This window comes from Podarcis filfolensis, assembly GCF_964270895.1.
Source record: "Podarcis filfolensis genome assembly, chromosome: 13".
In the NCBI taxonomy this organism is placed as follows: domain Eukaryota; kingdom Metazoa; phylum Chordata; class Lepidosauria; order Squamata; family Lacertidae; genus Podarcis; species Podarcis filfolensis.
The window spans coordinates 18395516-18421723 of NC_139615.1; the positions used below are offsets into that span (position 1 = coordinate 18395516).

At 46.1% G+C, this 26208-nt stretch overlaps 1 protein-coding gene and 2 long non-coding RNA genes across 6 annotated transcripts; 2 read left to right on the forward strand and 1 right to left on the reverse strand.

Moving 5' to 3' along the window:
• Window positions 1-62: 62 nt before the first annotated feature.
• Window positions 63-20347, reverse strand: LENG8 (leukocyte receptor cluster member 8). Of its 3 annotated transcripts, none has more exons than XR_014540716.1 (15): window positions 19355-20347; window positions 15492-15669; window positions 14820-14933; window positions 14156-14269; window positions 13076-13358; window positions 11703-11856; window positions 10057-10242; window positions 9470-9820; window positions 8771-8899; window positions 8278-8566; window positions 7505-7606; window positions 6245-6313; window positions 4952-5081; window positions 2218-4348; window positions 63-2165 (listed from the first exon to the last, which is right to left on the reverse strand). XR_014540716.1 is itself a non-coding variant. In XM_083580165.1 (15 exons), exons 1-15 carry the CDS (start codon window positions 19390-19392, stop codon window positions 1675-1677), a joined length of 2508 nt encoding a protein of 835 aa, XP_083436291.1. In that variant the 5' UTR covers window positions 19393-20343; the 3' UTR covers window positions 63-1674. The 3 variants fall into 3 exon arrangements, 2 of the variants coding, with proteins under 2 accessions (XP_083436291.1, XP_083436290.1); XM_083580165.1 differs by having other exon boundaries at window positions 63-1837; window positions 4141-4348; window positions 19355-20343; XM_083580164.1 differs by lacking the exon at window positions 19355-20347 and adding an exon at window positions 18226-18463 and having other exon boundaries at window positions 63-1837; window positions 4141-4348.
• LOC310746458 lies at window positions 16294-18839 on the forward strand. Of its 2 annotated transcripts, none has more exons than XR_014540719.1 (3): window positions 16294-17812; window positions 18192-18266; window positions 18675-18839. It is a non-coding gene; the product is annotated as an uncharacterized lncRNA (long non-coding RNA). The 2 variants fall into 2 exon arrangements; XR_014540720.1 differs by having other exon boundaries at window positions 16322-17506.
• A 68-nt stretch (window positions 20348-20415) lies between the features above and the next one.
• Window positions 20416-22270, forward strand: LOC310746462. Its single transcript, XR_014540724.1, has 2 exons — window positions 20416-20528; window positions 21421-22270. It is a non-coding gene; the product is annotated as an uncharacterized lncRNA (long non-coding RNA).
• The last annotated feature ends 3938 nt before the right edge of the window (window positions 22271-26208 follow it).

The window sequence follows — 26208 nt, forward strand, 5'->3', positions numbered from 1 at the left end:
GCATGTGCTCTGTTCCTGTGTTTTGTTCCTAGAGACTGTTCAATTTTAGACACCAACACAGATTTTTGTTTTCAAAAATTTGCTTTAATCAGTTGGAAAAAGATTCAGAGGTTTCTGTAAAGGAAAAAGGAATCTTTGAAAAATCCAGCCCAAGCCAAAACATCCCAAAATTACACATGTTCAAAAATAAAAAGAGAAAGAAAAGAGGAATTAGAGCAAAGGAGAAAAGGAGAGAGGGTGGGAAAGGGATTATGAGAAGGCTAGAGACTAAGGGTGGGAAAGAAGGGAGAGAGAGAGAGAAATGGGGAAGGGAGAAAGACAATTGGACAATCTTTCAAAACTTTAAACAAAATTGAAACAATGTGAAGGAAGAAAAGTGGAAATGGGGTGGTGCATTTTCTGAGTTTACCTGTAAAGAACTGAGGACAGAGGGAGAAAAATAAATAAATCAATTTAAAAAAAAACTGAGCATGACAACTCCAGAACACAATAGAAAAGGAGAAGATTGCAAGGATCATCTTGTGTGTTGATTCAATTCCTCTGTGGTTCCTTCTTACTGCCTTGATTTGATTCTCTTTACGTCGCCACATCCACAATGAGGTGCAATTTACAAAGAAGTCTTTTGCATTCTCTGCACAGGAAAAAGTCACTGAAACTGGTAGGAAACACGCCAAGGCAGGCTTTGCTTTGCTCTTCCCCCTCAGGCTGGTTTTTTGATCGGCTGGAGAGGTGGCATCTCTCTTTCTCCCTCTCATGCTCTTTTGGAGCCAGGCCGTAGCTCGGAAGAGGAAAAAACTGAGACAGCGTTAGTTTTTGAGGAGCACAATGGAGAACACAAAATGCGCACACAAAACAACCTGGATTTTTCATCTTCAGAGAAAACCATCTGTTAAACTCATCATTATAAAAGTAGAAAAGCACAGATTTTTTTTCCTCTTAGAAAAACAGAGTTTTCCTAGCATTATTTACAACTTGTAGCTTCTGTACAAAATCATCATTCCACATATTTACACAAGGGAACCGTTAGTTCTCATGTACCGCTGACTTCTCAAGTGTTTTCCCAGGTGGAATCTAGATGAAATTACGCCTCTGTAAAGATACTTGTGTGGTTTTAGAAAAATCTGGACAAAGGGGTCCCCCTGTAGCTTAGGGAGAAATCATTCTAGCTTCCTGAACACTCTTGTGAGGGTGAAGGGATGGCAACACAAGGAGACAGCAGTTAATTCCGCATCTCCCAGTGATTCACTTAGAGATCCCTGTTTCTTTCCCCAACCCTTTATCTCAGCCATTTCTGACCAACGAGTGATGGGTGGGGTCTTGCAGCTATGGTCTCTCATGCATCTTGACACGAGGGGAAGAAAAAAACAGATGATCATAAACTGATGCTCACGTATTCCCCAGCACCTCCCTACCCCACTGCTGGCAAAAAACACAATCGTTAGACTGAACTCTCTGCTCTTCTCCGTTCCTGGTGGTCTCAGACGCCATCCGATGTCCTTGGATCTTACCCCTCTTCTCTCCGTGTGCGGCGTGGACAGCAGGAGAGGCGCAGCACAGCTAGGTTCCGGCATGCCCACAGCAGCCAACTGAATCTGGTTTTATATATGTATAAATATATATACATATGTACATAGGTTAAAAACGGGGCAGGGCGGGGAAGTGGGCCTTATACTTTCAGAAATTGGCCAGGACCGCCAAGCTCTGCTTGCAGTCAATCTTGGTGGCGTCGGGACTAGTATACACAAGGGACAGAGCTGCGAGGAAGGCTTGGCACTCCTCCTCGCTCTCGAAGGCCAGCTCTGACACAACGTAGGAGACTGGAAGCACCGGGCGGAAACTGAGGGAGATAAAAAGAGACACTGGTGAATGGGAAAAGGCAGCAGATGAAATCCAGGCTAAGACGACAAGCAGAATCCTGCCCCTAAGTATGCAATTAGTTACCGCTAGCTACCCTGGCAACGTGAAGAAACTGCACTAGAGAGCGTTTCGTATTTAACCTCCTAGCCTTCGTGGTTGTTTTTAAGGAGAGTTTGAAAAGAAGGGGTCCATGTGGGATGGGCTTTCAATGTGCTGCTTAATTTATGAAGAGGAGCCAAAGTTCAGCTGGCATGAAGTTGAGTGTGTGTACAGAATTAATTACGAAGACATGGGGCTGGTTGCAATAACTGAGGCATTCTATCCTTGCTCAGAAGCACATTCAGAAGGCCTGCAGGTTACAGTAAGTCCTAAGCTATGAATGACAAACAAAAACTAAACCTACCCCTGCACCCCAATGCAATGGTAATAAACATACAGAGAGGCAACTAGCTACACCCAAGGCAGGGAGGAAAGAGTCATCCAGACTGTACTGGTAAATAAATAGCAAGTTAGTGATGAAGCGCCCACACATCCTGAAAATGCAGAATAGTCAGGACTGGCATTGGGCAGGTATCAGCTCTCCTCCAAGTGGAAGGGAAAGCTTAGGAAAATGTACACAGATGTGCCTGTGGAGCAAGTGGGAGAAGAAACCCACTTCAGGGAACTCTCCTACGGCGAAGTAGAATTGACTTTATATTGTACCGATCGTCAAAAGGGTGACACCGCAGAAATAGATCTTGGGAAACGGGGCAGGAAAGAGTACACTATAACAAAACATACTAACTTGTTGTTCTAAGGAATCCTGTTAGTCGTTCACAACCTTGCACATAATTAAAATTTGCTCCTTCAACTCCCTAAAAATATATGTAAGGACAAAGCAACTACTCTACCCTCAAGTGCTGCACTGCATTTTTGCCCTCTCAGCATCTTTTACTAGGCACGGTCACCTTGTGAGTCCTCCATCTATTTTTGCTTCCTATCTTTTGGGTAAGGGTAAAGGTACCCCTGACCATTAGGTCCAGTCGTGGACGATTCTGGGGTTGCGGCGCTCATCTCGCTTTATTGGCCAAGGGAGCCGGCGCAGACAGATTCCGGGTCATGTGGCCAGCATGACTAAGCCGCTTCTGGCAAACCAGAGCAGCGCACGGAAACGCTGTTTACCTTCCTGCTGCAGCGGTACCCATTTATTTACTTGCACTTTTATGTGTTTTTGAACTGCTAGGTTGGCAGGAGCAAGGACTGAACAATGGGAGCTCACCCCGTCACGGGGATTCGAACCGACCTTCTGCTTGGCAAGCCCTAGGCTCAGTGGTTTAGACCACAGCGCCACTTCTGGACTAATGGGCAGTTACCACTGCCACTAATTACCACAGTGCTTTGTAAGCTTTTGGACCTGACAACCATTTTATTAAATCCCTGTAGACAGAGACACCCCTGGCACTTTAAAGGCTTGTGGCATAAACTGAAGGAGCATGCAAAGCGTATGTGAGCACAGATACCACCCATCTATGCAAGCCCTTCTTTCAGTGCAATGCACACTCGGATTTCCTTTCCTATCAGGATGCAACAAGGCTGCATCCCACTCAAAGCAACAGAGTGGCATCCATGCTCGGATGCAGATCCAAGGGAGGCCCAGAGTTTCCAGTTCCAACAAATGATAGCTATGCAAGCGGCTGCCTTCTTGTGCAGCTCTCTTTATCTGAACCAGGGCAGGCACTGTGCCATGGGACAGTCCTATTCCTTACCCTGCCTCCATCCCTCTTCAGGTATGGGATGCAGCAGCAGCAACAAAAATAAAATCTCACAGCTTTGCTCCTGTAATTATTATTTCTTTCCCATACACCAATTTTGTTTTTTGTCTGGGGCAATGGCTCTTTATTGCTTCTTGCGCCCAAATAAAATCTCAATGCTGTATTTCCGGAATCAAGTAAAAATAAGATGAGCACTTCAGCTGTTAAATTTACTTAGATTTCTTAAGTGAATCCAAACAGCCCTGGTGGGTCCTCAACCTGGTCTGTGTTTCACAGCTAAACTGCTATTTAAAACCCAAGCGATCAATGGTGGCTTAAGCCATCTTCCTACTTACCTGTGAAAGACATAGCCCTCTAAGCTACAGTCGCAGAAACACAACCCCCTTTTACCTGCCTCTAGCTACAGGGGACTTAAGTCTCCCTCTTTGCTCCACAAGGGAGTTGGGGCAGAGGGGAGAGGCAGGAGACGGGTGCAAGTGTGAGTCATCTCCCCAGCCCTGACCCCAGGAGTGTCTGGTTTGACTTCACATACGTTTTGATCATGGCTTTGAGGGCCGTTTTCCTCTCTCGCTCAGCAAACTTGTCAATGAGGTAGCCGGACATGCAGGGTGCCTGGCGATACAGGCAGAAGAAGCGGTGGTAATTGGACAGGGCCCAGGCAGCCCGCAAGGCGAGCGCATGTGCCACACAGGGGTCCGCTTTCATCTCTTTCGTCAAATACGCCAGCTCTGTAGTGATGTCTGGAGGGGAGAAAACAGACTCATTCGCATGCTATAACCTTCCCTATTCTTTACGCCTACATTTAAGCTTGCTTGGCTTGGCACAGTCTTTTAACACAGTTGGTCAAGAATTTAAGCTCTTCTTTCCCAATAGTCTGGAGCCTTTATTTGCTTTACAGTCTTTTGAAAGCAGGTTTAGCAATATGCTTGACATCCTTCTAGGACTGGCATTGATTGAAAGAACACTAGCCTTTGCAGGTGCAGGCTGTGGGAAAGAGAAGCGCAGGGGCTGGGAATTCTTTATGGGTCTCAGACTACAGTCCAATGTGTAGTGACTGCATCTTCCGCCTACGGGCACAGTGGCTACAAGGACACATTCACGGGCAAAATGCCACAAAAATCGGCAGACTAGCCCTGAACTACCAGAGACTCCTGCATCCCCTTCCCTTCAAGAAAAATGTGCTAAACAGCAATGCACAGGAATTGGTTTTCTAATTGCAATTCACATGTAATATGGGCAGCCTCACCACAAAACTGCTGCAGGGTCAATTCAAATTAAGCTATGACCATACAGGTCTTCCTCTCCACCCATGCACCCCTCCCCTCCCCAGCACCAGCACTCACCCCCTGAGTTTTTTGTGAAAATGTAATAGAGGATGCGGTAAGCAGTGAATTCTCCAACATTCCCAGGGAGGTTCTCCGCATAGAGTGACTTCAGCTGTGTCTGGCACTGGTTGAACTCCTCATGGTCACCCTAGAGAAGATACTCCTGTTACTATGGAACTGTTTCAAGTTGCCACTCACCCCTCCCGCTCCTAGAGCCAGATACAAACTTGGCAGTTGTGTGCTCCCTCACCAAGTCAGAAAGGCTCTGTGCCTTCCCTGAATTAGCACCGCCCTCCTCCAGTGTAATGTGTGAATGGACCCTTAATCCTCACAGGTTCTCATCTGGCTAGTGTAAGAGAGAGAAACTCTTTGTGCCACAAGGGCTACCTGCGTTAGGAACTCTGACACACCTGTGCCTGCCTCCCTCAAGTTCTGCGTGCAGCAAGTTCTAGATATAATTCAGTTTACAAATATTTTATGAAACAAACTGGGAAACAATCAGTATGTGACAGGTGAAGGAGATAGGAAAAAGGCAGAGGATAGGCCAGGAGTTATAATGTTTTTGGGCTCTTGGGCACATCTGCAAACTGGAGACTGCCATGGGCACCCCACCTGCACAACATTTCTCCTTTCCCCAGCTGTAAACCCCCAACTGCCCCCTGCCCCACAATTCTATGTGTAAAAGGCTTCCATTGGCTCACTAAGGCTTCTTTCAAACCTGATTTTGGCGTGAGAGAGCAGAGGACAGGACCCTGTGGGTGCCAGAGAAGGTCTCTACATGTGTAATCATGAGCACTAAGCTGGCAACACATTAACTAGGAGAACAAGGCACCTATGTCCTTCCCCAAGGCATCTTCTTGTTTTTAAATAGGTGCAAGAAACTACAGGCAGATTTATAAAGTTCTCCACGGTTACAAAGTGACATACACTGATTTTTTTTCCTTACTAAAATGCAAAAGGAAAAGCAGGGATTCTCTAGTTTGAGAATACCTTGGTGCATCTGACAAAGGGTGGTAGCCACTATAGTTCTTCTTTACTGAGAAGGGCAAGCAACACATTTCCTGGGACATGGTCTGAAGAAATGCCATGAAGCAATCTTGTTGAAGCTAATTAGTTCTGGGTCGGGTGATTGCTTCGACCTAAAGGTTATGTACATGGTTCTCCCACCTTTTCTCCTCATAGCAACCCTGTGAGGTAGGCTAAGCTACAAGACGGTGGTTGGCCCAAGATGACCCAGTGAGCTTCATGACTGAGGAAGGATCTGAACCTGGATCTCCCCTGTTCTAGCTGTGACATCCCATTGGCTCTTACCTTCTCCAGTGCTATCCTGGCATGGGTTTCATAGACCTCCACAGTGAATTCTGTACGAATTCCCTGAACCTAAGCAGGGCAAGAGAGAGGGTTAGCAAGCAGTTATAGGTCAGTAAGTATTTACATACTCATCAATGGCTGAATTCCTTTCTGTTTTCCCACAGTGAAAGGAAGGTTTGGAATATACGTGGATAAATGAAGTGCAGGCTGCTTCTGAAGCTATCAAGTTTAGGAGACATGTCTCAGCCTCCTGCAATAGGTGGAGAGACTTTGTTGGCCATGCATAAAATGCTCTCCTAACACCACCCCTTGGCAAATAGAAGTTTCTACAAGGCATTGATGACAATCTGATCTTCCCTTCCTTGTTCTTGCATGATTCACGGATATGGGCAGTAACCAATCCAGAAGCAGAAATTACAAAGTAAGAGCATAAAAGTGTTCTGATAACTCAAACTCTTTTTTCAAAGAGGCCCAGATTTGATGAAGTGAAGGGCAATGAGGGCCGACCAAAGGGCCAACTTTTTTTTAGGAGTGAAGTTGTTGAGGTTTTTTTTAGGATTTTACCCCAGAAAATAAACTGCCCCAGGGGCCAGATTAAACCGACCAACAAGCCAGATTAGGCCCCTGAAACAGACTTTGAATATGCCTGCCATAAAGTAACACAGCAGTTCACAAAGGGCACATGTGTTAAAAGCCATAGGAACACAAAAAGTTGCCTAATTTAAGTGTTCCGAAACACTCATAAACATTGAATTGCAGAAATACAGCTTTTCTTGCACAGAATTGGGTTGACCTCTGTGACTTGCATAAATTGCACACTTCCAAGGCACTGAAGCAACAGTCCAGCTATTTGCGGAAAGCTGCTCTTTCCACCTCTGGTTTCTGATAATTTCACTAAAAATCTCATTGCCAGCACTTCCAGATCTAGTTTTATTTAAAAGAGAGAGAGAGAAGCAGAAACTCAGGACACCAAACTATATTCGGTACCAAGTTTCATGCTTGCACCAAAACAAACAAACAAACAAACAAACACCCACAAAAAACCTACAAATACACATGTGCTAATCAGGAGACATGACACCCATTATTGATAATTCAAATGTATCAATTCCCTTGCCAAAATAACTGGTAATTACAAGTTCTGTTGGGAAGAAGCAAGTCAATAGATGAAGCTCTCTTGTCTAGCCAAGTCTATTACAGTCAGGGCAAAACCCTCTACCCTCACCAACTCTTGCCATTCAGTGCCTCAAGAAAGCTTACAGTGAGATCTTGCCGTATGGATTTCATCTGCTCACAAGCATAGGCATAATCTTGCTTCTCTTTCCAGTGAGATTTCACCATGGTCAATGATTTTTTAAGCACCTGGGAGAAAAATAAAAGAAAAGGTTAAGTTAAAGTGATTTCTGCCAAGCATTAGCTGACAAAGCTGCTCAGCCTTGGAGAAACACCTTTGGAATAGGAGCGGGTAGGATGCTGAGTGGTGGCTGAGTGAGAAAGCAATGGCTATTGCTAACAAGGCTGCAGCACCTGGCATCACTGAGTTTTAATACAGGGTTCCCCCCTTCCCAGGCCAGCATGCTTCTTTATTGTAGCACTTTTATTTCACACTTTCCATTCAAATTAATAACCATCATAATCAAGGCAGCTATTGGTAAACACAGTTCCTATTCAATAAAACAGTACTTTGCTCCTTACAAAAATATGTGCATCCTGGTCAATCTCATCCTGCCATCAGTATGTTGTATGTTTCCATTTGCCACTCTTTGGCCTGTGGGCTCCTGTACCATATACATACACATCACAACCTACTCTATTAGCTAAAATAAAATAAAATGCTTCTTCCAAGCCTAATTTTAGGAAGGGGAGGAGCCCCTGTGGGCACCAGGAAAAGATTCTGCAGGCACAACAGCTGCCCCTTATCATTCTATCAGTAGCCGTTGCCCAGAAGCGAACACAGAAAGGTAGTATGTCCGGGTGCAACAACAGGAAGGCGCAAGCTCTTGGATAAGACTCCACTGCCTAGGGTTACTCACAGACACAGGCCGGACAGTAGAGGGGTCCGGTGCACAAGTGAGACGCAGGTAATGTTTGGTGATCTCCTGGCAGGTGCCCACAATTTTCAGTTCGTTCCAGTCGAGTCCATCAGAGCCAGTGCTGTCAAGGCTATTGATCTGCAAAATGAGGGGCTCCAGGCGCAGTTTTTTGAAAAGGCTCGCATGCTGGAAGCGGGCTGCCCGCCGCTCCTTCTTGAACTCTTTCTCAGGATCTTCATAGTCCATGGTGTTGCGCTTCCGGTTGCGCTTGGAAGGGCCCTGATCATGCCTGCAGAGACCAAAAAGAAAGGGTCGCCCCTGAGGAAGGAAATGCTATTCATGGGAAATACCCAGGTCCTCTGTGGATCAGACAGAACATAGTAACCCCTCACAGCTGCTCCTGCTCTCATGGTCTTTCACTCACTAATCTAAAAACCACATGCAAGAAGCCAATGAATATGTTGAACTTTGGTTTTCCACCCAGCCAACCTACCTTTTCCCCCGCTGAGCTCTCATCCGGCCTCGTTCCATGTGGCCTCCACGACCCCGGTTCTTCTGGGTGTTCCTGCGGCCACCCAAGCGACACTCGGTGCCTGAATAGGAACTGTCTGAATCAGAATCACTATTTTGAGAGAGGGAGAAGGAAAGTTAAAGTGTTTCATCTCTTAACTCTTCTATGCAAGACAAGGTCCTAAATTGTAATCAGCTTCATGTTACACCTGCCCCACTAGCTCTTGCGAACCTTAAGGCTGTTTGTACAATCATAAAATAACCTGGTTTACAAATTAGCCGAGCTAATTTTCCTTTTAAATTTTCTAGCTCTTACACCGAATACAATTCTGTTGATGTTCAGTATATGCCACTTAACCAACACACCCCTTAATGACCTGGTGCAAGCTAAGAAGAGTTTGGATTTGATATCCCGTTTTATCACTACCCGAAGGAGTCTCAAAGCGGCTAACATTCTCCTTTCCCTTCCTCCCCCACAACACACTGTGAGGTGGGTGGGGCTGAGAGACTTCAGAGAAGTGTGACTGGCCCAAGGTCACCCAGAAGCTGCATGTGGAGGAGCGGAGACGCGAACCCGGTTCCCCAGATTGCAAGACTACCGCTCTTAACCACTACACCACACTGGCTCTCTAGGGAGAGCCCAAGAAACAGTCTCTGTTCCCATTTTGCTTCTTTTACTTACCTCCGTCGGAAGTGGCGGCTGGGAGACCGTGACGAGGAACGTGACCTGGAACGTGAATCAACACTTGAGGATGAACTGTTATCCTTCATGAAGACATTGCGGTTTCCGAACTTGGTGGGAAAGCCATTTCCGCGAGTCCGACCAGCCCCCGCTCCCCCTCCACCTCCTCCACGCTGTGGCTGAGAGTTGCCACCTGCACTTCGCTGCTGCTGCTGCTGCACCTGATGCTGCTGCTGCTGCTGCTGCTGGGAAAGGCTGGACTGCATGGAGTTCCGTGGTGAGTGGAGAGAAGACACCTCCCAGCGCTGCTGTTTCTTCTTGGGACTTTCAGCCACGCTGTCTCGGCCCAAGCTTCAGAGAAAGCATGGGACTGATAAGTGCTCTGGATGCAATCAAGTATTTACCCACATGCGCCTTTCAAGGAAAATCTGCCATGAAAAACCATGGCCCCCAACACGCCTCTCTCCAAACGCCCTGGATCTCACTCGGAATAGCAGGGACAGCAAAACTAGCAACAACTAAGATCAGTGCTCCCAAGTCTGAAATCAGAAATCCTACGTAACGCGCCTGGCCTTGCAGCTACTTACCCTGGAAGTGGCTCTCTGCTCCAGTCAATGGTATAGGCAGTGCCATCTTGCAGCCTGGCTTGTAGAACTTCCTTGAGCAGCTTCTCAGTGCGGTCCTTGTCCTCTTCCGACTCGCAGGCAGTGAAGCAGCGTTGGACGTACTCCTTCATGTCTGGTGGCCAGTCTTCTGGCTTCCCCGTTGAAGAACTGCAAGGAAATTTTTATTTATATTTCAAGGCTCCAGTAACATATTCTCGGTCATGCTAAGCCCTTTATTTAGGCCTTCAGTACACTTTGAAGGCTTTTGCCATGTTTAAGTAGGAAGCAGAGAAAAAGCAAAAGTTTTGGGAAAGCACCATCTTATTTATTATATACCTTCAGACTACGTCTAACTGTCTTAGGCTGGCAAACATAGCAGCAAACAGCATTCAGAAACAGAAAGAAACCCCTCACCAAGACTCATGCCACTCTTCAGGGTATGGCCTCTCTGAAACTTACCGACACGGTCCAAAGTTTTTATGAAAGAGACTAATCTATATTGCATGGTAATTTCTTCTGAGCCAAACTCGTTTTGAAATTCACTGAACTTAGCTCTTTCAACACTATCTCACCAACAGTTTGAAGGACACATCTTCCTATGAATGCATCAGCTGGAGATGGACCAACCTCCAGAAAGAAATGAATGTTTTAGAGGCTTCAGCAATGAAACACAAAAAGCCTTTAAGCAATCTTCTCATTTAGTACTGAAAGGTGCTGGCTAGCCGCAAAGAACACCTGGCTACAGAGCATGCCTGGAGTGCTTCTCAATGAGGAAGGAGGGAGTGGCAGCTAGAACTTAGTTGGGGCTCTCAAGGAAGGACAGAAGTAGGCTCAGTGAGGGGAAGGGCGTGGGGAGAAAGTACAGCAAGCCAGAATGAGAGGCCTAGTGGGCTGCATTCAGGCTGCGGACCAGAGATTCCCATCTTTGCATGTACACCTCTGTGCTGTGAGAACTTTAGGGATTTGAGAGTGAGACACTATAGTAAAAGTCCAAGAGCAGCGATGGCCAAGCAAAAGGCAGCACTGCTCCCAGGCTTCCCTCCTAGCATAATGGCATCCTAGTTGGTGAAATGGGGACCAGATATGACCATGATGTGGAAATCACTGGTATATTTAATAATCTGGGCTGGATTGAAGTGAACAGATACAAAGTAAGCAAGGTGCTTCATTTCTACAGGCTGAACATCAGCTGCTGTTCTGAATCAGAAACCTTGGGTTACAAGAAACTCAGCAGTGCACAATCTTAATTATAGTGGCAGCAAGAATTTTTGCTCCCAGAAACCCTACACTGAAACCAAGCAACCAGGTGCTTTCCAGCCTCTTCCTAGAACTAGAAGGCTAGAAACGTGTTAGCCGCCCTGAGCCCGGCCTTGGCTGGGGAGGGCGGGGTATAAATAAAAATTATTATTATTATTATTAAACGTACAAAAATGAAAATGAAGTATTCCCAGGAATATGGAACAATCACTGACACTAACCCCCCCCCCCAGAAAGCAGAGCCACAGGCAAGGGGATTTCTGCAACCTAGAGATTTGCTTGCCGCCATCCCAGTTTCCTTCCCCTTACTAGAAGTGTGAGGGCCTACCACCCAAACATAAATAATGAAAAACTGAGGAACTTATGCACACCTGTGATTGTGGCGTTTCTCAGAATTCTGCTGGGAACCAAAGTTGCTGTGTTGTTGTTGCTGCTGCTGTTGCTCTGAGGAGTTGAAGTTCTGATTTGTTACCACAAAGGGGCGTTTTGGTAAGTTGAATTTCAGACCACCAGACCCAGGTGCTTCTGTTGGGAAAGAGAGGGGTTTTGTGGTGATTCTTTTTTGGAATTTGGCCTTCAGCCTCCTCCAGGCACAGACTTAAAATGCCATAACGGAGACTCTTATTAGTTACTGTGGCCACAGACAGTAAGTGGTACCATTCGTCTCTGTAAAACTAGAGAGAAACAGCAGTTCCTTTGAGTGAAAGCACAGCAATAAAGGAGTATTTTAACTATTTGGAAATGCAGTAAGCACTCCCAACTAGTCAGGACTGGGTGCCAGGTCTTTTATAAGAAAAAAGAAATCTCCTTCCCATTGAAATCAGTGAGACAAGAGTAAAGACACAGCTAACTTATTGCATCAAACACCTAAGTGCAACTATCTCAATGTTGATCCAATGAGCTTTTTGGGTTACTGGGAAGCGCTTCAACTTGCCCAAGGGGGTTCCCTATCTTGCTGATTCTCCCCTCTAAGCTCCCTCATGTCACTAACCATGCGGGTCTAGAAGGCTCCCAACTCTAAAGAGCAGCTTTTTGGAGGATTCGAGGGGCTGCAGTAGGAAATCCACACTGCACGTGAACCAGTGTGCTGGAGTGGTTAAAAAAGTGTTGGAATAAGACAGGAGACAGCCTAGATTCAAATCCCTATGAAGATCACTGGGTGACCTTGGGCCAGTCACCGTCTTTCAGCCTAACCTATCTCACAGGGTTGCTTTGAGAGGGAAAAACAGGAAGAGGGAGAACCATTTTCATCACTCTCAGCTCCTTGGAGGAAAGGTGGTATGTAACGATATGCATGCATGCATAAAAGCTGCTGCTTGTGTTTCTCAAGAGTCCAAGCCCATATATTAAAACTTTACTAAAATGGTTTCAACAGTTCACAATTCTTGGCTGGATTCAGTGGCTTCTAGTACCATTTCAAGCAATTGACAAGGCTTGACTTTCTTAGCGTTTGTTAGGCTTGTCCATAAGGGGCACCCACCACCCAGCAAAGAGGAGAAGGTCAGCACCCACATGTCTGCAGCATCCTCTCTTCCCTCAACCTATGATGTGAGTCTGGTGATACGTGTTTTCCCCCCCTCTAGCACAGGGGTTGCCAAAAACACTCTAAAAGATGTGGACCAGAACTTCTGTCAGCCCCACTTAGTGGAGCCAGGGGTCTGGGATGGTGGAAGCGGCCTTCCAAAGCATCTGCAGGGCACCATGTTTGCTGCTGCTGCTACTGCCCTGGCCCTTAGAAACTCACGTTTCATGCGGTTCCACAGCTGGTGTCCTTTCTTGGGCTTGGCGGCATCCTGGTAGGAATGCTGCTGCTGGTTGTACTGGTTTGAAGACTGGTTTTGCTGGCAGTGCGGCCCTCCAGGAGGCCCCCCCTGTTGCTGCTGCCCCCCAGAGCCCATGGGATGGTTGCTATGTTGTGAAGGATGGCTGGGATGTTGCATAGGGGACTGCGGGGGATTGGGGACTTGCATCTGTTGCTGTTGGCCTGGGTAGGACATCCCTCCATCTTCCATACCTGGGACTGGAGGCTGAGAGAAAAAGGAAGGCGATTGGCACCATCACCATCTCTGGAAGCCACATTCATGGACAGTAAACATTAAGTGTGCAAGGTCTCAAATCAGGCAGGAGTCAAATACACCATGGCTTCACACTTCTGCCTGAAAACCTAGAACCCCGGCCTCCCTTTTTCCATCCCCTCTCAGAACTGGGAAGGAAAGTCAGAATCTGTTTTGAGCCCCTGGCTGCACGGATATGTTTCTATGTGCTGTATTTCTTTTGCATCACACTCCAGTCATTAACTACCACCACCGCAAACTTCTGAAGCAAGAATTTGAAACGCCCAAAAACCCAAGTCATACAGACAAACTGCACAGCACAATACAGAGCTGGCCTTGCCCACATCCATGGTAGCATCACACCCAAAAGAATTTGGCTGAGTCAGACAAGTTTGGCTAGACATATGGGAAGGCAGAGAATTAAAGCTCATTTCCTCCTGCTGCCTTTAATACAGGCAACACCCTCTTTTCCAGAGAAGCTGTTTACTATTGGCAGCGAAAGAACAGATCATCCAACAGCCTTTCTGTAATCCACCAAGCCCTCGTCAGCTAAAATAGCTCTTTACATTAAGAGATAAGACAGTATTTGGAGAAATTACTTAGAAATTAAATTTTTATCTGTCCTTTCTAGTGTTGCCTGGCTTATAAAAAAAATGCAAGTTTTCCTGGCAAGATTTTGTAAATTTTGTTTAATAAAATGTTCTGTAAAATCAATTTTTGACATCTAATTGCAAGTGTAAAAAATTAAATAGAGTTTAGGTATCCATTACCTGGTTCATGTTTCCCTGATGCTGTCCAGGAACTGGTGGTTGCTGGGATGCTGTGGAAGAGTAAGAACCTGGAACACCGTATTGTCCAGGAGAGCCATACCCAGGGTAGACATTCTGTGGGAGGGCAAACCATGGAATCATATCAGAAGAGACCTATTCAACATAAGAAGGCACTTCACATGCAATATAAAAGTTGGCCACTTCCCCATGCCTTCTATACGGCAGTTCATAGTGGTGGCCATAATCTCACTTGACTGAACAGAGGGCTTTTTTTCTTGCCCTGCCTTTCCTGCACTCCAGAACCAAAGGGTTTCACTCAACAAGCTTTCTATCCATGTTGACATCCAAAGACCTCTTTGCTTCGATATTGCTTTGAACCTCAGAAATAAACAGCTCCAGAAGCAAGTTATGCTTCTGTGGCACACCTTCTCCGCAGTTTGCTTTGCAATTACCCTATTGATTTGGTACAGGATGGAGGGAGGGCATAGGTGAAGCCCAACTGATGTGGTGGGAACTGCCTTCCCTTCCTGCCCCCCCCCCCCCACCATTCCGAAATTCTAGGATCCTTGCTGAAGATGTCTCTCAACTAAAGAAATGGAGTTACGATGAGCAGGCGTTCTGGGAGGGAGCGAGCTTAGGAGGCTGGCCAGCTGCTGTTACTTACCATAGGGTAATAGTAATTATAGGGGTAGAGGTAGTTGTACTGCTGGTACCACTGGTAGTATTGCTGCTGTTGCTGTTGTTGCTGCTGCAAGGATTCTCCTTGTTGGGCTGCATACTATAGAAGAAAAGAGCACAAATATATATCATAAAAGGATGCTCGCGAATTTGTTTCACCTTGTTGAAATAGGAGCTAGGCTAGCTGTCCAATCACTCCAGGATCTTACTACTTTAGTTTCAGAATGACAGATTTGGTTGTGTGTCTGTCTGTCTGTCTGTCTGTCTGTCTGTCTGTCTGTTCAGTAATACAATCATGCTACCCAGGCATCAAAAGTCCCAATAATGCAGACACCAAATCTGTCCCAGAAAGCTGAGGCTCCTGGCCTAGTCTACATCCTCCCCAAATCAAGAAGAACCTGCTCTTCACACTATGGAAGACATGCCAACAAAACGCTCGTAGCATTCATGCTCATTTCCATGCAGTTACTGTAAGCCTTGGCCAAAGCCTCCCCTTTGGCTTCTGAGCAGAGTTCCAGCTAGCAAGTTATGATTACATTTCCAAAGGTTTGTCAAAAGCAGACTTGCACAGTATGAAAACTGGCAAAGAATTGTGCAACCTCTTGGATTACTCCAAGATGCCTTTCCAGGCAGCTGAAGAAATATTAAACCTTCTTACCTGTGCATTAGCCTGTCCATTGGTGGCACCTTTGTTATTGCCAGAGGCAGCAGCAGCACTGGCCTTACTAATGCTAGCTAGTGCTTGACGGGCCTTCTCCCATTCGGGGTTCTCATGCATGGGGCCTTCCATTCCATTCTCTCTGCTGCTCCCGTTGCCCAGATTGTACTGGGGAGCCCTACAAGGTGACATATTGGGATGAAAGATTAGTGAATTCCAGGCTCAGTTATTACACAGCCTATTATTATTATTATTATTATTATTATTATTATTATTATTATTATTATAACATTTAATTGAGCAGTGTTTTCAGTTTCTGTTTGCCATTCCTTGATCATTCTTCTGAATTTACAGGACTGAACGCTCAAGGCGACCCAGTATCAGTTGAACCCAGATCCAAATCCTCTAAATATTCACAGCTAGAGAGTCTCACATAAGTAAATTATACTAGGTTCATGTCACAGGAGTACCTTATAAGCTATTCCTTTCCAGCTAAAGCATCTGAAACCATTCAATTGATCAGCATCCAGAAGGTGTGACCAGGATGCTCATGGCACATTGCCACCCATCAGAAGCGTCAACACTGAAGTTTAAGGCCTTCTAAATCCGGGATGGGGGAACCTGTGGCACTCCATTTGTTGTCACACTCCCAATTCCCACCAGCCCCAGCCAGCATAGCCAATAGTTAAGGATGACAGTAGTTGTGGCCCATATATGGAGGCTAAAAAGGCTCCCCTTTTGTGTTCAAAACTCTTCACTAATTTAGACCAAGGCTGACTTACAAGGTAAAGGTACCCCTGCCCGTACGGGCCAGTCATGTACGACTCTAGGGTTGTGCGCTAATCTCACTTAAGAGGCCGGGAGCCAGCGCTGTCCGAAGACACTTCCGGGTCACGTGGCCAGTGTGACGAAGCTGCTCTGGCAAGCCAGCACCAGCGCAGCACATGGAAACGCCGTTTACCTTCCCGCTATAAAGCGGTACCTATTTATCTACTTGCACTTAGGGGTGCTTTCGAACTGCTAGGTGGGCAGGAGCTGGGACCGAAAGACGGGAGCTCACCCCGCCGCGGGGATTCGAACTGCCAACCATGCGATCGGCAAGTCCTAGGCAATGAGGTTTTACCCACAGCGCCACCCGCGTCCCACGGCTGACTTAAGCCCCTTCAAATCAACGGCAGCTAAAGGGCCCTGGCAACAGAAGGCACCACATGCAGCCAGGTAGCTGACTCACAAGGCCAATAGAGGCCCTTTGTGACATCAAACCAGTTCAAGGACTGATAACTGAAGCAGCAAATGCAGAAAAAACGGACACCGGAGGACAGCTGTTTCCTCTGTTTCCTCCCTTCTGAAAGCCTTGTGCTCCCGCTCTCCCCCCCCCCCCCCCGAATTTGAGACAATTTATATCCTAATCTGAACCAGGATTACTTGTAAATAATCACTATGCAAGATCAGGCAAAGTCTTTGTTTTGTTTATTTTCAGGACAACTCTCAACCTTGAAATGAGCTCCATAAAAGCTACTAGCCTGCAATCTCATATTTCTATGTTGACCATTTGTAGCCTACGCACAAGCACACCAGGTTTTGTGTCCTTCTACTTGGTTCCCTTGAGACCACTCTTGCTCCCCAAAGTAAGGCTGGGCATTTGATCAGTGCAAAAAGATCCGGGTGAACTGATTGGTGAAGTATTTGCAAAAAATGGGCATATATTTTTTAAACATTAACTGTATTAGAACAAAAAAACCCCTTAAGTTGTCCATAAAGTTGGCATATATACTAATTACAGAAACAAATTAGTTAATAGGTTATTGTTCCACAATAAGTGTGAACAAGTTTCTAGACTCTAGACCTCTCTCACACAGGAGCTTGACAGAGCAGACAGCCAATCACACAAAGTAGGCAGACTGGTCTCTGCTACAAACAAGTTGAAATTACTGGTGATCCAAGGGTGCTACCTTTGCCAGTGATGACTATGTTCCTGTTTGAAGATGGCTACACTTATGGCAGATTAAAGATGGGTAAGCTCCCTCACTCCCAGGCTTTGCTAATAGGTGACACAATAATAAAAGGTGATTCCTACATAGTGCCAACTTAGGCTTTATCTGACTGTGATCAAATAATTAGTTGCCAACAGACAACAACCATTCAACTGGTAATCCTAGCAACTGGGCAAGTTGCTGTGAAGCTTGCCTTAACCATGTTATTTTTTTCTGCTCAAAACCACCACTAGATCTTTATTCATTTAGAAAGCGGGTGGCTAACCTATGGTCTTCCAGATGTTACTGAACTTCAACTCCTATCAGTCTAAACCAGCATGACCAATAGTAAGAGACAATGGAAGCTGTAGTCCAGCAACAGTTTGGGAGACAAGCTTTGTCTCCAAAGTAGAATAAAATAAGCCAGCTTTTCTGCTGTTGGTTTGTTTGATTTGTTTGTTTTTTTGCATTTGACTTTCAATCAGTTCTAAATTTGTTAGATGCTCTGAAGGCCCACAGGCACAAAAAGTAGCCTAGAAATACTTAAAGAAAACATTCATTTAGTACAGGAATTTATATGCTGCTCTATAACCAAGTTCTCAAGAATGGTTACAATGCCGATTAAAAGGAAAAAAACACAAACAACTCAAGAACAGAACTTGTCCCAAAAACGTAAAGAACCTTACTTAATGAAAATGATAACAAAGCTTTTTTTTTATTGCCCCAGGGACAATTTTCTGCAGAGGAAATGCAACACTCACCCACATTTGATGACTAATGGAAAAGCAGAGGCTTGAAAAAGGTAAGTACTATACATTTGACACTCTGGTCTCACTTTCCTTCCTCCTGAATGTCCTGTTATAGTCAACTCTGCAAGACCAGCAGACTTGTGAAATCATTGCCATTATGATGTCACAAGGTGAAATTATGATCTCAGTGACCAAAGTCTCAAAAACATGTTTAGTTTGGCATGTGTCCTCAATACAACTCTACTGCTGTTATAGCTGGCCACTGGTCCTATCTCTTAAGACATCCACATTTCCCCTATGAGATGATAGCAGGCAGTTACCTGTCAAAACATCTATGCTAGATGCATCTCTTCTGCACTGGCTAGCCAACAAATTTGGTACACAGTATTTGGGTTTCACTTCAATTTCCTGTTATGTGACACATAATTTTGTGGGATTAAACTTGATTTCTCATTCTACAGAACCAGGGCCATCAATATTGAGCCAAGACATCAGACTTTACCTTCATCCAGAAAGCTGTTATAGCTGTAAGCTTTCATATGCGAGAGACCTAACCCTACTGAGCTCTGATCAGTATCTCTTCTTTCCTCCACAAGCCTATCCAGCTACATAAAAACTGATCTCAATTTGCTCCTCCACCTGATGCTTGAACCTATAATACAGCCTTACATTGAACCAGACCACTGGCCCGTCAAGCTCAGTGCTAACTAGCAGTGGCACTCAGAGGTATCCAGGAGGGGTCTTCCCTAGTCCTCCTGAGATTTTTTTTTGGGGGGGAGGGGAGAGAAGGTAAATTTTCTCTGGGTTTGAATTTTAGGCACATGGAATTTCAGTGTTAAAAACAAATGTATTTCCTTAGTCACACTCATCTGGTGAGTTGATATCATTTAACAGCAACAAATTCCTAGCCCTTTTAGGTTATGAGAGATAACAGCTTGTGTTACAGCCTGGAAAAGCTGGCTTCGTATTATTCCTGCCACACAGCAACATTGTTATGAGCACAGAATGAGGAAGCAAATGCAGATCAGGTTGCCAGAAGTACAGTGGACAACCTTCTGCATTTTAAAACCACTCGGCGCATCCCAAATTCCTCTTTTAATGACACCCCACCGACCAAGTTAAAATAAACCGCTGCAATCACCATTCCGAGGCACGCTGGTCGCCTAGATTGGCAGCCATCCTCAGGTCCGTGGAACCGGCAGCCGAAACCAATCCTTCCCCCGGCGACCTTCTGTTGGAGCGACTGCCCGCCCCCTTTTCTTCTTCTTCTTTTCCACAAGTAGAGGCCAAACAAAGGAAGTTAACTGGGCGAGATGAACATCCCGCTCGAGGCACCGCCGCCACCTGGGGACGCCCCTTGGGCACCCTCGACGCCCACTTCTCGGGCGCCCAGGACAGGGCGAGAGGAGGGGGCAAGGAATGAGGCTCCCGAAATGCCAAAATCCTCAAGAGTGAAAGGTCAGGGGATCTCCCTCTGAAGCCCCCTCCCAGTAACAGGAGCTGTGATCTGCAGAGGCGCCCTGCCCCCTCAACCCCGGGGTCTAATATCCTGTGTACCCCCCGGCTGTTTTTTAAAAACAGTACCCCAAGTTAAGAGTATTTTCTCTCCTACCCCGCCCCACCCAAGTCTCCACCAACGCCCCCTCCTCTCCCTGGCGAAGGATACCCCCTGCCCTTGTGTCCCCTCCCACGGCCAACTGGCAGCCCCCCACAAAACTCAGGGGTCCCCCTCCCGGCCTGCCCACCGCAGGCCAACCTCGTTCTCCCCGACTCCGCTCGGCCTCGTCCTGCCTCCCTCAGTCGGCCGTTTCTTCCCTCATCCGGGTCTCACCCCCTCCCCCCCTTCCTCTCACCCCTCAGCCTAACAGGGCGGAGGGAAAAAAATAAAGGGTGGAAGCGGCTCTCTCGGCCTCGCCGCTGCTGTGGAGGCGACGGGAGGCGAAGTGAGGTGGCTTTTCAGGGGTTATTTGTTGTCGTCGTTGTTCTCCTTCCGGCGCCGCAGCGAGAAGCGGGAAGCGCTGCAAGGCCGTTGGGTCTCCGCGCTGGCAAAAAAGCCGGAGAAGGAGCCTCTCGCTTTTCCAAAATGGCGCCCGCCGCCTCCTCCGTCTCCGTCGCCTCCTCCGTCTGCCTTTTCTTCCTTCCGGCGGCCAAGCAGGAAGAGGCGGGGAGGGAGCAAGAGGCGTTCGACGCTTCGTCCTGTCAGTCAAAAGTCTTGCGGCGCTGAGGGGAGGAGGTCTGCGCAAGTCCGGTAGGAGGGAGGCACGGGCACCGGTTCTTGGCTCTGCGCCGCGGGTTCGAATCCCCCGCAACTGTTGGTAGGTCAAAGTGTGCCAAGTAGGTACTGCCCCTGAGACGACGAATGGGATCAAAATGGAAACATGCAGGATCGCTAATAGACATTAAAATGGTTTTAGACTCTAGAGGCTATTGGACTTCAACTCCCATCAACCCCATCCAGCATAGCCAATAGTAGGGGATGATGGGAGTTTGAGTCCACATCTGGAGGGCAACAGCTTCCCCCTTCCTGTTTTAGTGCTCGCTCTTTGAAGAAAATTCTGATGTTGGGTACGATTGAGGGCACAAGGAGAAGGGGATGACAGAGGACGAGATGGTTGGACAGTGTTATAGAAGCAACCAACATGAATTTGACGAAACTGTGGGAGGCAGAAGAAGACAGGAGTGCCTGGCCTGCTCTGGTCCATGGGGTCACGAAGAGTCGGACACGACTAATCAACTAAACAACAACACACACACACACCTCCTTTTATTTTATTATTAGTCCCACTATTGATTTTCCATCTCTATTGCTTCTGTTGGGGCATCTGGGACGCTTCTCAGATCTCTGTCGGCAATTGGCTGAAAGGCACTGTCTGTCATTTGCTTTCACCAACTGGTGGTGGCTAAAAGTGGGACAATGATGCCACAGATTCTATGCCACTGTGGTTATTATAGAGGTAGGGCAGTGTGTAGACAGACACACAGCCTGAAAGACAGCACTGGTTTGATCCCCGAGATTTTCCATAGGTGCAGGGCAGTGTCACTGTAGCATATGGATTCTAGGCAATAGCATCACTGTGATGAACCATTCGCACTGGAAATAAGACTGGAACATCATACCAGATGCATATGAGGACGTTGATGGTGTGCTTGCTTCTGTTTCTCTACTTACTAGTGCAATTAAAGTCCTTGTCGTTTACTCCTACACAGACTCTGGAAATGGTTAGGTTCCTACTGCGCCATATTTTTAAAGCCTCACTCCCTGGATCATCACCTTGTCGTGGTGAGTGGGCTTACACGTTCCTATGACCCTTGTGAGCGAAGCCGTCAGGAATGTCGTACTCGCAGCAGGGTCAACCAAGGCAGTAAGGTCAAAGGGAAGGAGCTAGGCAAAGAATGATCCAAGAAGTCCTCTACGGCAGAACAGGTGGATGATAAGCGGTATGTTACAACGGCTGTGAAGGCGGATGAAGGCTGAAGCATATAAGAATCTACTGGTCATTGTGACTACTCATGCCATCGGAACAGAGCCTTACTGCGAAGACTGTGTGTTGGTCAGCGTGCAATGAACTACACACATAAAACAAATTCACACACAGGTGTCTTCCAAAAACCCACCCCAAACCATGCTTATGGAAGACAATCTTACTCGGCTACGAGTGATCACCAAAGAAGAAGATTTTTAAAGCACATAACCAAAGAAACCTGAGAATTATAGTCTGTTAAAGGTTTTGGGAACTCTGATGGGTAAACTACAGTTTCCACGATTCTTTGGAGGAAGCCATGTGCTTTAAACACGTTTTAAATGTATGGTGTGAGCACAGCCATAAGTCTCAATAGGACTTGCTACCAGGTTAATGTGCAAAGAATTGCATCCCTTATAGCACAGGAATTAGGAACCTTTGGCCCTTCAGAGGTTGGTGAACCACAACTCTCATCAGCTCCAGCAAGCATGGACAATAGTCAGGGATGACGAGCTGCACCGTAATTAAAATATATCTGGTATTCTTTAAATATGCTTCTAGTAAGATGGCATCCATAATAAAACTGAAGCATCATGGCCAATTTGTGTGGTGACAACCTAGTGAGCTAATGCTTGTTTGAGACATTTATGCTCATATATTCATTGATTTTAAAACATATCCCAAACTGCTTATTTGGTCCTATCATTTCATTTCAAGTGAGGTGTCTTTAACCCAGCTAGAATGAAAACTTAGTATAAAAAAACCTTGCAGTTTCACTAAAAGTAGTACTTTTTCTGGGGGTACGCAGGGGTATGCATACCCCTAAACATTTTATGAATCTTTGTACTTTTGTCCATTTACTGTATTTATTTTTCCCAATTCAAACTATAAAATAGTGATTTTCTTGAGTCAAAATGAGAGTATCCCTAAACATTTTTTAAGGAAAAAAAGCACTGACTAACAGTAATCTTGGATATAACGGTTCAAGCCTTAGCAACTGCATAGCAACCCTACTGCAGAAATGATATAATGGTATGTGTGTGAAGATGAATGGTCTTTGCTTACACAGGCTGGAAGCCAAGAAGCAAGTTTGGGCTAGTGGTTGTGAGGTCTGAAAAATGTGGTGCAAGCAATCTGGATAGTGCTAGTTGAATGTACGGGGACTCTGGGCCTATGTGGTAGATGTTTCCATGCTTATGAATATTGAGACAAACCTGGATTTTGGCAAAGGATAAGGCTACTTTTGTAACTTTGTAGATCCTGTGGGATAAGACTTGGTTCTTCATCCTATATAAACAGGTCTCTCTAAGTGCCAATTAGGCTACACAGTAAAACCCAAAGAGGCAGTGCATGCCTGCAACACCTTGTTCTCTAACCTTTTCCTATTCTTCCTTCCCACAAAGATCCCTGGCCAGGATCCTTTGTGTACGTATCACCCCATCCTTGCTATGCGTGGATTAGGGTTAGTCTGTTTAGGATACATAATCCCTTCACTCCAATTTCCATTTCCTATTTCCCAAGCTTTCCCTTAGGTAGAGGACACTGCAGCTGTGTAAAGTTTGGATGGGGAACAATGCTTTTAAACTTATATTTTTATCCTGGCTTTCCCTGCCCAAGAAAGAAAGGTATTCCCCAACTGTAGATTTGGGAATTAGTTCTGAACAGAGATACATAGCATTGCAGTGTTAGAGATTCAGTCCATTGATCTGGTTTGTGGCTGAAGAAACAGCTCAGAGGAAGTGTAGATCAATTACTCATCATACGGCATGCAGAATGCAACAGGGTATCTGAATTGCCAGCATTTTTCTTAGCAAGGCTCCTCTGGCTGTGTGATGGGCAGAACCTCAACAGGCACATCCTGTACTGTATTCTATCCTGGGAAAGGTGAAGTAATAATGAAGATAGTGTGACCTTTTGTGCATGTGCAGAAGATCCCCATGTGTTTGCTGTCTTCATAGGTAAGACGCCCAAGGCCCACCCTTATTCCTATATTTATAACCTACCTTTTCCTTCAAGGAGCTGAAGGTGGCTTGCTTGGTTCTTCCACCCCTCCCCATTTATCATCACAACAACCCTGGGAGGTAGAACAGATGAGTGACTGACTGACCTAAGATCACTCAATGAGCTTCATGCCCACTAACAACATGGGAGCCACTTTGTTTCTGTTCCTTTTTTTTAACCACATCCATGCACCTTACTAGAGAAGCAAACTGGAAAGGGAGGTCATTAGGTTGACCAGTTGAAAAAGAGAAGGCACCTTGAGCTGTTGTGTAGTAGAACGTGCCCATCTGCATTCCTTAGTACAGAAAGTATTGATCAGATGTGTAGAGATCTTTCCTATTCTAATGAATTCAAGAGGGTTCTGGAAGCTTCTCTGTGAGAAACAAGCAGAAGGTTCATGATGTTTGGGGTTATTCCTTCAGAGAAGCTGGCTTAAACTGGTTCTGTTATCTCTTCTGTCAAGGTCATGCTGACTATAAAAGTAAGGCCAGAAGGAGCCTGGGTTTCACTTTCACTTTCTATCTCTTTTCCTTCTGGTGAGGTGTTCTGTACATAGTATGCTATAGTGTTAAGGTTTAGACTTATTATAAGTTATTGTAAGTTTAAGTTAGGTCTGCTGCAACTGGATTTCTTATGGACAGTGCCAATCCTGAATGTACAGTGGTACCTCAGGTTACATACACTTCAGGTTACAGACTCCGCTAACCCAGAAATAGTACCTCGGGTTAAGAACTTTGCTTCAGGATGAGAACAGAAATTGTGCTCCAGTGGTGCGGCGGCAGCAGGAAGCCCCATTAGCTAAAGTGGTGCTTCAGGTTAAGAACAGTTTCAGTTTAAGAACGGACCTCCGGAACGAATTAAGTACTTAACCCGAGGTACCACTGTATTGGATTCGTGACCATTATGCTCATTTGCCTTCAGTAGCAGTAAAGCTCTGCTGGATGAAATACAATTGCCTCTGATTTATTTTTTGGGAATCCTGCAACATGGTTTTTACTCTGCTAACTATATGTTGGAGTTCTGCTCTGGTACAATATTGAGTAGAATTCCACGACAGAACAGTGCTTCTCAAACTATCTGATAAGGTGGACTGGCAGTCCCCCCCCCCATGTACCAGAGACTGGTACCATATTGGGTTCCTGAAGCGTCCCACCCAGCCTGGGCTAAGGCGGAGTTGCCACAGACCCGCAGCTGATGGCTACTTTGAGTAGCACTAGTGTAGAAAAGGGAATATCAGCTTGCATGGGAAGGTATGCCTGGGGAAATCTTTTGTTTTCTGCACAAGTATTAAACAGGAGCCCCGCTCTCTTTTCCTCTTGGGTCACCCCCTGACAGTTTAAATAGAAACAAAATGGTTAGGGGGCCACACTCTTGAGAAGGAATGAAGCGAGGCACCCATCCCCTCTCCCCCTGCCACCACGGACTGGGCGAGGTGGGGAAATGATAGAGGGCTCAATAACAGGAATCGCCCAACATCCTCATCTCCTCTAGAAGAAGCGAAAAAGGAGCTATTATCACAGCAGGTGCAAGAGTGAGAAGGAGCATTTGGGCCTTTTGCTGCTTCACTAAATTTAGCTTGGTTGAATCACTGGGAGAGAGGAGCAGCTGGCTGCAGAGGACTCGTGTGTGTCTCTGCTGTCTCTCAACATTGTTGTTTTTTTAAAGATGCCTTGCCCAAGGCTGGGGAGGGCATGCTAGTTGTTTGTACAGCAGCAAATGTAAGGCAGACTCCTACACCCAGTGACTTGGGGTGCATAATTCAAAGCCTCTGTTTCTGAAGCAATTCTGTGCCCCAATTCAAAACTTTGAAAATCCAGGTTGCGCTAGCTGATTTTTAGTCTATTTTCCATTCCTGATTTGCAGTTCACTGTGTGTTTTGCACTGGTTCCTTTAACACCGAGCTCAGGTTGTGAGAGCCCACAGGAAATGGAGCCAGAATGGGCCCCGGAGAAACAAGAGGGAGGTGTCAGAATTTTGGTTTGCAGAAGTACTATGTACCTGATCATCACTGCAGGTGAAGGTCTCCTGCAGATATAATCTTATTAGAAGGTCCATTCCACATAGACCTCTGGTGTGGTGGCACTTACTCCTGAGCCTCTTGGGCTTGCCGATCAGGTCGGCAGTTCGAATCCCTGTGACGGGGTGAGCTCCTGTTGCTCTGTCCCAGCTTCTGCCAACCTAGCAGTTCGAAAGTATGCCAGTGCAAATAGATTAATAGGTACCACTGTGGCGGGAAGGTAAATGGCGTTTCCGTGCACTCTGCCTTCTATAATGGTGCCCTGTTGCGGCAGAAGCGGTTTAATCAAGCTAGCCACATGACCCGGAAAGCTGTCTGTGGACAAATGCCGGTTCCCTTGGCCTGAAAAGCGAGATGAGGGCCATAACCCCAGACTGGACTTTTGACTGGACTTAAGTGTCCAGGGGTCCTTTTCTTTTTTTACCTTTTTCATTCCCTTCCCTTGATAAGCATCACCTCTCATATATCTTCAGCACTGACTGAGGACCTCCCTTTTTCAGCATCTCCATCTCTTTT